We start from the raw sequence: 11,830 nt of genomic DNA on the forward strand, positions 1-11,830 counted from the left end.
GGTCAATTGGATGAATAATTCTGGAAACAGGACAAAAAAAAAAACAGAAAAAAATCATGGCTGAACTAAGGGATTACTCTGTCAGATGTTAAAATGTATGCCAGAACTACAAATATTAAAGCATGGGAACAAAAAGTAGACTCAACTAAAACATGTATAATTGAACCCAAGAATATACAATAATTAAGTAAATGAAAAAGGAAGCTATCCAGATCAGGGAACGAAGAATAGATTTATCAGTATACCATGTTGGGACAACTGAGTAGACATTTGAAAACAAGGTTAGATTCCAACTGTATACCCTATGCCAAAATAAATTTCAATATTAAAGTTGAATATTAAAAGGTGGGGAAAAAATAGGTGATAAGTTTGAAGACAGACTTTGAATGTTCGAACTAAAATTAAGGCATAAGTTGGAAAAAATATTTGCAACATAGAAAAAGGGTCAATATTCCTTATATATATTTAAAATATCTATCAACAAATTAAAAAAACAACTAAACTTCTCTTTTAAGGTATCTGATGATCCTTCTGATTTCCCTTCCATGCTACCCTCCAAATCCTAGCGCAGTGACAAAAAGTGCACACACACACACACACACAATACATAGTGGTGCTGAAAAGTAGAGCAGCAACAATGCTCTGGAGCAGAGGTATTCCTGGGAGAGTTGTGCAAATAAAGTAACACGTATGTGATGGGGTTTCAGGTCTTCAGCTCTGAAGAAAACAGAGGGCATACCAAAAAAGCTGAGTTTCCAAGCACACCCTCAAAAAAAATCTAAAGATCAGAGGAAATGGCAAAAGTGGAAGAAGGAATTGGCCAAGGGTATCTCCTGAAAAGCACATTCAAAACTTCAGAAGCTGCAAAGATAATTAGCCTCCCTTCCCTCTCCCCTCCCCCAGCAATGACTTCTAGAAATAGCCCTCAGAATAAAGCAAGACTTCCAACTGTTTGAACAAGCTATTTGCACACCTCATAGGAAAGTCCATGCATCTATACTACACTCAATGGCCCCATCACCCCCGTTAAAATTTTCCTTCCTCTGAAAAACCACCAGACGCAGGTCATGTGACAAAACCTGTCACATGGGCACAGGGATCCTCAATGAAGCTGTACACTCTTCAACTCCCAATACACTCACCTGCAATTTCAAATGGAAAACCATGAATGTCAAATGACTGGGGAAAACGGCCATGTGAGAAGCCACAGGCTCGACAAGCAGAGGTGGTCTCTCAATAAGCAAACATGCTTAAATATACCCAATATTCTTAAATTAAAAAAAGAAAAAGGAAGGGAGGTATCAGACTAGAGAGTAAAAAGAATGTCAAATTGTTGAAAATTAAAATCATCCATTCCAAAATAAAATCTCAAAAGACGGGCTGAAACCGGAACATAGTCAACTGAAAATCTAAATTTGGCTGTGGAGTAGAAACTCTCTAGAACTGAAAAGAACAAAGAGATGAAAACTATGCAAAGAAAATTAAGAGATATGGAAGATTAAAAAGAGAGAGAGAAATGGGACAAGGTTTAAATGCTCCTGGAATGGATATTTTTCAGAGCAAAAACAGAACAACGAGATGCAGGAAATAAGAGAATTTTCCCTGTGCTCTTGGCAATAGATTTGAATCTTAATTATAAAAGGCCTAAAAAGAGCTGAGGAAAATGAATAAAGAGATGCCTTTCTAAACACACAGTGGTGAAGTATATGATTTCCAAAGATTGGCAGAAAATTCCAAAAGCTTCTAGGGAGAAAAAAAAATTATTTAATTACCTAAAAAGAAATGAGAACCTGATTCCCCTAAAGGAGTGGATTTGAGGACTGGTGAAACTATTGCAGAAGTTACAATTTACTGCCACAATGCAAAGGACATATTTTCATCAGGGAACCCAGGGGATACCAGGCCAAAGCTGTTCTGAGAAAAATCCTAATTCTTCCCAGGTTGAGGTGAGGACATTCTGCCTCTCCAGAGACAGATTCCACCAGAACTTAGGAAATTCCAAGTGAGAGCTTAATTATCTTCCTTTACTCCAATCACATCAGCCTGAAATTCCAACATAATTACCTTATATGATTGCAAAACTGCCATTCACAAGCCACTTCACCTTGATATAACAACTACATTCTATCTACAATTTATTGCTTCACCACCAGAGTCATCTTTCCACATTATCATGGCATCAATCATGCAAAGCTGTGCTGCAACTAAATCTGTGAGAATACACAATCACATATCTGCAAACCCTGGGAGAAACCGGGCCTAACAAACCTGTCAAGGGACTGGCAGAGCTAGAAGCAATGAAGCAACATTTTAAAGATCTAATGAAAGGAAATTTTAAGACCTACAAGTTTATATCAATCAAATTATTATTTAACTATGAGTAAAGAAAAATGTTACTAGAAGTGCAAGGATATAAAAGGTTTATCACCTTCAAACCCTTCCTAAAAGAATTACTCAAGTATATACTCCAGCAAAATGAAATATAAATCAAGAAAGTAAATGATACAGGATACCAAAAATAATAGTGTGAAAAAAAATTACACTTGGTTGAGTCCAAATAGTTGTTCTGTAATACAGCTGGGAAGGTTATGACACTGACAAGACATGATGCTAAGAAAATGTTTTTTAATAAGTAATTGTAGTGTCAACCTCCAGATGGGTCCCTGGACTAGACAAGTCCTGAAATGCAGAGGGGCCAGCCTTTCCAGAACATCAACTGGTTCCACTCCCCTTCCAACACGAAAAAGTTAGAATAGGCATAGTCCAAATACCCTAAAGTATGGGAGAAAGATCAAAGGTGATGGTGGAGTTATGCAGAGAAGGTCGGGTTTGACAAATGAGTATGAGTGCTGAACCAGTATGTTGATATTTCTTTTGGCCTCCAATACCTTAGAGTAGCTAGAAATAAAACCGAAAATTGTGGAATTGTAACCCATAGCAAACTCTGAAATCTGTTCTACAACTAATTGTTGCAATGTACTTTGAAATTTATTGCTTTTATGTATACATGTTATTTAGAAAAGGAGGAGTATAACAGAGAAGATAGGATTTAACAAATGAGTATGGCTACTGAGTCATTATATTGATATTTCTGTTGGTCTCCAGTGTCTTGGAGCAGCTAGAAGAAAACATGAAAAATCGTGAAACTGTAACCCATACAAAACTTTAAAATCTCTTCTATAATTACTTGTTAAAATGTACTTGGCAATTTAAAAATAAATAATTGTTGTGTAACAAATAAGTATCAGTGGCTGAGAGAGTTCAAATAGAATCAAGAGGCCACTCTGGAGGTCACGCCTATGCAAGCTTTAGTTAGACACTGCTACTTATCATAGCTTGCCAACCCCAACCAAACCATTCCTGCTAATCCTAAAGAACACCTAGGGTAATATATAAAATTCTACAAAGGCTCCATGCACTACGGTAACTTTCCAGAAACCTACAACCTCCAGATGGGTCCCTGAATCAAATAAGTCCTGATATGCAGTGGGGCCAGCCTTCCAGAACATCAACCTGTTCCATCCCCCTATCCCATATTATCAACAGCCCCTCCCAACATGAAAAAGTTAGAGTGGGCATAGCCCAAACACCCCTAAAGACTTGGAGAAAGAGCACAGGTGATGGTGGAGCTATACAGAGAAGGTTAGGTTTAACAAGTGAGTATGAGTACTGAATCATTATATTGATAGTTTCCAGTATCTTAGAGCAGCTAGAAGAAAAAGCCTAAAATTGTGGTATTGTAATCCACACAAAACTTTGAAATCTGTTCTACAATTACTTGTTGTGATGTGCTTTGAAATTTACTGCTTTTTTGTATATATGTTATTTTTCACACACAAAAGTTGATTGTGATGGTAAATGCACAGCTATATGATGATATAGTGAACTACTGTACACTTTGGATGGCTACATGGTATGTGAATATATATCAATAAAAAATAAATTAAAAAACAAATACCATATATGGGTTTGCTTAAATCACGGTTTTGGAGCTAGGAGAAGTCCAAAACTGAGATGTCAGCAAGGCCATGCTTTCTCCCAGTAGACAGCCTGCAGGTGTTTCTTGGTCCTTGGCTTTTCCATCACATGGCAAGGCACATGCATACGTCTCCTTCTTTCTTTCCCATGTTCTGTTGACACCTAGCTTCTGGTTGGTCCTGTAGGTTTTCCTTCATGGCCTTCTGAATAAGGCCTCTGATAATAGAATTAAGGTTCATCTTGAAGTAACCTCATCAAAAAAGTCCTATTTACAATGGATTCCCACCCAGAGGAATGAATTAACATTAAGAACATGTTTTCCTGGGGTACAAAACTCCAAGCACCATAGAAGGCTATACTTCCCAAATCGCTCTACAGATTCAATGCAACCCATATAGAAATTCCAGCTGCCTTTTTTGGAATAAATTGACAAGCTAATCTTAAAATTTATATGGAAATATGAAGGACCCAGAATAGTTATAAAAAATCTGAAAAAAGAAAAACAAAGTTGGAGGACTCCCACTTCTGATTTCAAAACTTACTACAAATTTACAGTAGTTAAAACAATGTGATACTTAGGCAAAATGACAGACATAAAGATTAATGGGATAGAATTGAGAATCCAGAAACAAACACTCACATCTATAGTCGATTGATTTTCTATAAGGCTGCCAACACAATTCAATGGGGAGAAAATCTTGTCAACAAATGATGCTGGGACAATTAGGTATCAACATGCAAATGAATGAAGTTGCATGTTCACACCACATACAAAAATTAACTCAGAATGAATTGGACTTAAATGTAACAGATAAAACTCTTAGAAGAAAGCATAAGCTTAAATCTTCATGATGCTGGATTAGGCAAAGCTTTCTTAGATATGACACCAAAAGCACAATTAACAAAATTTTAAAATACATAAATTGAACTTCATCAAAATTAAAAACTTCAAAGGACACCATCAACAATGTGACAAGATAATCTAAAGAACTGGAGAAATACACTTAGCAATCATACCTGATAAATGACTTGCACCCAGAATATATTAAAATATCTTACAACCATAAAGGAAAACTAAACTAAGTTTTAATCAGGCAAAGGATTTGAACCAAGGAAGATATACAAATGGCCAATAAGCACATAAAAAGATGCTCAACATATTAGTCATTAAGGAAATGCAAACCAAAACCACAATGAAATACCACTTCACACCTACTAGGATTGCTAGACTCAAAAACACAGATGATAAGTCTTGGTGAGGATGTGGAGAAACTGGAACCCTTATATTGTCAGCAAGAATGTAAAATGGTGGCAGCCACTTTGGAAAACAGTCTGGCAGTACCTCAGAACATTAAACACAGAATTACCATATGACCCAGCAATTCCATTCCTAGATAAATATTTAACAGAACTAAAAATATATCCACGGAAAAAAAACTGCACACAAAGGTTCGTAGCAGCATTATTTATAATAGTTAAAAAGTAATAAAGTCCAAATGGCCATCAACTGATGAATAAATAAGATGCTGTACATCCATACAATGGAACGTTATCTGGTAATAAAAGAAATGATGTACTGAGGTATTCTAAAGCCTTGAAAACATTATACTAAATGAAATAAGCCAGATACAAAGGGCCACATGTTGCAGGATTCCATTTAATGTGAAATGTTCAGAATAGGCAACTCCATAGAGACAGAAAGTAGATAAGTGGTTGCTGGGAGCTGAGGAAGAGGGGAACGGGAAATGGCTGCTATGAATACGGGTTTCTTTCGGGGGTGATGAAAATGTTCTGGAATTAGACAGTAGTGATGTTTATACTACTGAGACTATACTAAAAACTGTGTGATACATGATTTAGATCTCAATAAACCTGTTTAAAAAACATATATGCCAAAACTCATAGAATGTTTCACTAAAAATAGTAAATTTTACTGTACAACCTCAATGGACATGAATGTTAAAAAGAGGCATACACCCTTTTACTCAAGTCTAAGAACCTGTTCTTAGACAACATTAAAGAACATTCAGGAAGATGTTTGCTACAACACTGTTAAAAGAAGGAAACAAATACGGGTTGAGCAGTTGGAGGTTATATATTTAAGGAATACTATGTGGCCATTAAGTCTATCATAAAAACATAACTATTGATGAGGAAAGGTAAAATATCAGGTCTCAGGAGGAAACTCAGCACATTCATTTTGGGTAATATGAGAAGAGTTTAATACGGATGTTATTTATAAAGCGGGATGCAGGAAAACCACTCACGATTTTAGTACCTGAAGTCTAGTAAGCAGGAGGGAGGGAACAGTTAACAGGCCAGAGAGAATATCTATTTGGAGAGGGCTGTCAGACAGCAGCCTTCCATAGAGCAGCTCTGCCAACCTGCTGAGACCCATCAGGGATGAATCCCAGGCATGGATACCCCAAATACGCTCTCCTCTCATCCTGCCATCTCCTGATGGTACCCACCATTGGGGGAACCAAATGGGACAGCAAAGGCACCCTTGGAACAGTCTATGCAGATCAGCCCCCAGCTGAGAGCAGGGTAGAAGGTGGAGAGCTGCTCTGGAGGGACAAATGGAAGCTATCCAGCAGAGATGGTCACAGCACTAAACCAAAAGAGCAGTTCACAAGTGACCACACTTTTGCAAAAATTACAAATAATATATAACCACTTAAATTCTGGAACAATTTACTTCAACACAGAAACAGAGGTTCTCTCGGTGTTCCTGAAGAGGGAGGGGTGCTGATGGTAACTGGTGGGGCAATTCTTCATTCTTGGGGACCATGCCATGCATTTCAGGACATTTAATATCTCTGGCCCGGGGCTCCAGAAAGAAGCCCCAGAGATACAATAACCCCCCCAAAAAAGTTAAACACTATCATTTCCAAACATGGAGTGGTACCACACCTGTTAGGAAACCCTATGGGGGTTATAGTTACAGACTTTTTTCTTACCTGCATTTTTCTAACTTTTTAACAATATACTGCATTTATGAAATAGAAACTATGTTCACTATTTTAAAAAAGAACTCAGCAAAATAATTTAGGTTCTAGCTCTCAGAAAAGCCTATTTTTGTGCTTCCCCAACAAAGTTTGCTCATGACACAGTAAGTAAATGAAAAGTGGCCTAACATTACTACACAGATGTTACAATTCATTTTGAAGTCACCAAACAGGAAGAGTGCAATTAACGCAGCGTCTCACAAATCACTTTTATTCTTCAAGTACTCGTAATAGCTATGAGATCACAGCATCCTACAATGCACAGTTCAAGTATTGGACTGCTTCTAGCTTGCTGTAAAACTTCATAAGGAAGGCAACTACTACGATTTGATTTAACATGATCTTACATTGGCACAGCCTAGACAGTTTTAATAGGTATACCTGCTACCCTCTCACCCCTGTGAGAAAACCAGGGCAAGCAATTTTGACAAGTGATTTGGGGAAATATGATGTTTTGTTCTCTGTATTATTTTCTTTTACCTAGGTTCGTGGCAAGAGGTCAGGCTCTTAGTAATCCTGTTTCAGGATTTTGCCATATCTGAATTCATACAAAACTGAAAGCATTCTTTTGGGGGTAGGGTGGGGGGCTGGGGGGGGGGGAGATATATCTTCACTTCAGGAATTGGACAAGAGCAGTTTGAACTCTTGAGCCCTAGAGAGAATCAACAGTAACCTATTTAATTACCTCTAAGAAACCATTCCTTGTAAGCTGCATCCTTATTTTAGATACTAAAACATGAATGGAAAAGTAACTTAGAATCAAAAAACATAGTATATAAGTTAAGTTGATCCTAAAGATTTTGAATAAGAGTTCTTCTAATTTTAAAAGTGTTTTTAGTTCAAATATATTCACACTGCAAATGACAGTTTAAACCAATAGAACGCTGGAGAAGGACAATTTCAGATATGTACCAAAACCCTTAAATTTGCATATTCTTTGACCCAACAATTCTACATTAAGGAACTTCTCAAGAAAATCACCGGGCAAATGTGGAAGATGAAAAATGAAGGAAGACTGATACGGCACTTGGCGGTACTAGCAAAACTTGGAAACATTTTAATCTTAAAATAGAAGACTGAGGAAACCTAGTATGTATGGTACTTCCTAATGATGAAAAACTATAAGAATGCAAGAGATCTGAGACTCTGAAAAATGGTCATTATAAAGTAAATGAAAGCAGCAGGTTACAACCTGGTTCTTACCAGAAGGAGCACTGGTAAGAAAAAAACATATGCATAGGAAAAATAAAAGAGTTTCCAAAAGAACTGAGAAAACAGAAAAATAAAAACTACATTTAAGAAAATCTCCTTAAACATACAGGAGTTTTCTTGATTGAGAGAACACACCAGATTCCCAACATAATGGAAGAAAAAAAGACATACTAAGGCGTATCATTGTGGTAATTCAGATCTCTGGACCTGTAATCTCTAGATTTACAGACGTTCAGAGAAATTTTAAAAATGGATCAGGAATGGAAATAGCTAAAGGACAACAGAGGAATACTTTCAAAATTCTGAAGAAAAACAATTGCCAAACCAACTAATGTTCCTTACCTAGTCAAACTATTAATTACGTGTAATGGTAGAATCAATAGAATTTTCTGAGATGCAAAGTATCAATTTACTCGTGCATCCTTTCTCAAGAAGCTTCTGAAGGCTGTGTTCCTCAGGGGAAGTAAGGTAAGACAGAGAAGGATACTAGATGTGGTAAGCAGGGGATCCAATGCTGGAAAGAAGGGAAGAAACTCTCCAGCATTGAAAAGAGAGAAGAGCTAACTCCAGAGATAACAAGAAATTGGTCAGGAAAGGGAAAGCTCTCAGAGACTACTCTGTCTCAGCTGTGAACAGTTTTTACAATGCCATAGGGTCAATACTCTCTATTGATCCGATCCCAATCACTTTATGACTGTATTGGGAGACAGGAAAGGTATATGTAAATTGGGGATGGAGAACAGGTGGTCCAAGAGAGCTAAATCCTCATCTTCTAGACTGGGAAGGCAATGGATAACTCCTACAATAGAAAAATATTTTTTAAATAGCAATGTAAGCTTGTCATTCAGCACTCTTAGCTCTGAATGTGGGTGCCTCTGGGTATGGAGATGGTGGGAGGAAACATTTCTATTGGTAGGACAATTTGACTTTTAAAACATGCATACATTGTTTGGTCAGAAATAAAAACTCAACTAAAACAGTGATTAGAATGATTTTACTTGTCTGTCCATACTTCTAAAAACATTTATTGAAATCTATAAGAATAAATGCCAATATGTCAACTGTGGTTATTTCTGGTGATGGGCTGGTGGGGTTACATTTTCTTCCTTCACTTCTCTATTTTCTGAAAAAGTTTAACATAGAGCATATTGATCATAAATCAGAAAAGAAGAGACATTCTACTTCATGTCTGGTCCAATCCCACGTACGGTAGAAGTTCCATCTCTGTCATTTTAGTTTCAGTTTACTCCGCAGGAAAAGGAGAGTCTGCCAACTCCATTCACACAGCAAATATTTGTTCAACTCCCAAAGACCAGGCCCTGTGAGGTAGTTCCATTACCTTCAGCTTTTCGTTGGGTCTCCAGACCTGACATCTCTTTCTCCTGAAGTCCTCAGTACCAACTGAGGGAACTGGGGGGGTGGGGGGGTGGGGGGTGGACTAAGTGAACAGTTCTCAAACTTCATATGCATATGAACTATCTGGGGATTGAGTCAATAGGTCTGGGGTGGGGTCTCAGAGGAGCAAGAAACCTATTTGGTGTTTTTGCTGGAGGTTTCTCAAAGGAATTACCCGAATCTTCAGTCACTTCTGCACCATGAAGTCTCCCATTCTTTAGGCCCCATATAGACTAGACTTTAATTCCACAAATGTTCAAAGAAAAGCGCATGAGATAAAGCAGAAGGAGCAAGGGGAGGGATGCCCCTTAGCAGCTGAGAGAAAGGCCCCCGCGACAGGTATGCCTGGGTGTGAATGCCAGCTCCACCACCCAGAGCCGTGACTTAATTCCCTTCCCTAAGCCTCAGTTTCTGGACATGTAAAATTGGGATAACAATTGAATCTGCCTTCACAGGAGAGGGTTGTGTTGATTACAATAGAAAGGGGCTTCACCTGGCACTAGGTGAAGGCTCAATAAACAGCGGACACGACTGGCCATTCGCAAGTCTCAGCCATTTAGGATTGGCTGGGACTTTTCAGGAAATCATTTAAGCTCTCAGCCTCCATGTCTCACTATGGAGAGGAGAAGGCACATGCCCTGTCTCCCTCCCCAAGAATGTTCTGAGGCCTAAACCAGGATGTGCACAACACCAGGCCAGAGACCCTTTGGTCTTCAAAGAGGATGAGGCCCTCTGAGACCTTACCCTACAGACTCACTTCAATCTTAAAACCAGGGAGATAGACAGGAAAAAGAGGCTCACTCCCACTCCACCCCCACCCCCACCCCCACCTCCACCCCCACCCCCACTCCTGATCTTAGGAAAGCTTTGCTTCCAGGAAGGAAGCCATCCTGGAGGCCCACCTGGAGATCAGGTGAGGAAGGCCACCAGTGTTCCTGACACTCACTAACACGAACTCTATGGTCACCAAACAACCTGCTTCCAAGCTGGCTTTCTCCTGACGTTACCAGCCCCCAACAGAACCGAAGACACACAGCGGCTGGACCTCATTCAGAACGGGGATCTCTGAGTTTTGGACTTTGGGAAAAAGGAGAGATTAAGCTCCTTGTCTCCAGAAGCCAAAAGTGTTCCTCGAAGCCCTCCTGAGGATGAGCTGGCTCCCTCTGGAGAAGCTCGGAGGACGCACCAGCGCGGGGTTCAGCAGTGCCCCCAGCCTCCCCGTCCCCATGCCCGCTGGTCACTCACAATCTCAGCCACGATGAGGAGACCCGGCAGAGTGCGGAGGAACTCCCGGTCGTAGGCGAAGCTGCTGCTGCTGGTGGAGAAGTTCTCGGCAAAGGAGCTGGCGGTGGTGGTGACGGTGTGCGAACGCGAGCGCTGCGGCTCCTCCATCGTCGCGCCCCGGCCGGGCTGGCCCTTTGCCGGGGACCCAGCGCGTCCCGGGTGGACACGCGGCCCGGAGCCCGGGGGACACCGGCGAGGGGGAGGGGAGCGCGTCTGGAGCGGGGAAGGAGGCGCTCAGAGAGCGCCCGCCGGGGCCCGTCCAGCCGCAGCGCGTGTCCCGCGAGCGCGCGGCGCCCCCGGCTCCTCGGCGCGCGGGCTCCGGGGCTGAGCTAGGGCCCAAGAGGAGGCGACAGAGGCAGGGGAGGCCGCCGGGCGGCCGAGGACGGCAGCGGAGGCCGGGAGGAGGGGTGGGGGCGTGGAGAGGGGCGGACGGGAGGCGGGCGGGCGAGGGACCGCCCCGCCGAGGCGCCGCGATCCCGCGGCCCTTTCACCTGTTGTCGGAGGCTGTGCGATCAAGAGGGCGGCAGGGTGCGCCGGGGGGGTCGCGGGGCCAGTAGCCCCGCCGCTGCCCCGAGGAGAGGGCGCGGGGGCTTCCGGCCACCTGCTCCACCCTCTCCCAGCGCTCGCCCTCGTCTCCTTCAGGCTCCGCCTCCCTCTCCTTCCACCTGGCCGGGGTGGGGGGCGGAGGGGCGAGGACAGCGGCCATAGGGGGCCCGTAAGGAAGCTGAGGGCGGTAGGCGCTCGGTGGCTCCAGGACTCAGCCCCCTGTGGCACGGGGTGGCGTGATGACTTGACTCGGGGAAAGAGGTTCTGGAATTACGACCCGGCCGGACCTTAGACCCGAGGTCGATGCGAGGCCACCAGGACTCCCCGGGAAGCGGCTTGTCCCACTTCCCCTCCCGTTACCGCTGTGACTGCCGCGTTATTTCCTGTCCCTCCTGTTGGGAACAATT

The 11,830-nt window shown here is 41.8% G+C and overlaps 1 protein-coding gene across 1 annotated transcript in view; it reads right to left on the reverse strand.

Annotated features, from left to right (window-relative positions):
- Positions 1-11,287, reverse strand: part of CMTM8 (CKLF like MARVEL transmembrane domain containing 8) — a 102,553-nt gene extending 91,266 nt beyond the window's left edge. Inside the window, exon 1 of the mRNA XM_077129918.1 lies at positions 10,839-11,287. Within this exon, the coding sequence (XP_076986033.1) occupies positions 10,839-10,985 (147 nt within the window). The 5' untranslated portion in view covers positions 10,986-11,287. The remainder of the gene's footprint in view (positions 1-10,838) is intronic.
- Positions 11,288-11,830: the final 543 nt, after the last annotated feature.

The sequence above is a fragment of the Tamandua tetradactyla genome, chromosome 15, assembly GCF_023851605.1.
Source record: "Tamandua tetradactyla isolate mTamTet1 chromosome 15, mTamTet1.pri, whole genome shotgun sequence".
In the NCBI taxonomy this organism is placed as follows: Eukaryota; Metazoa; Chordata; class Mammalia; order Pilosa; family Myrmecophagidae; genus Tamandua; species Tamandua tetradactyla.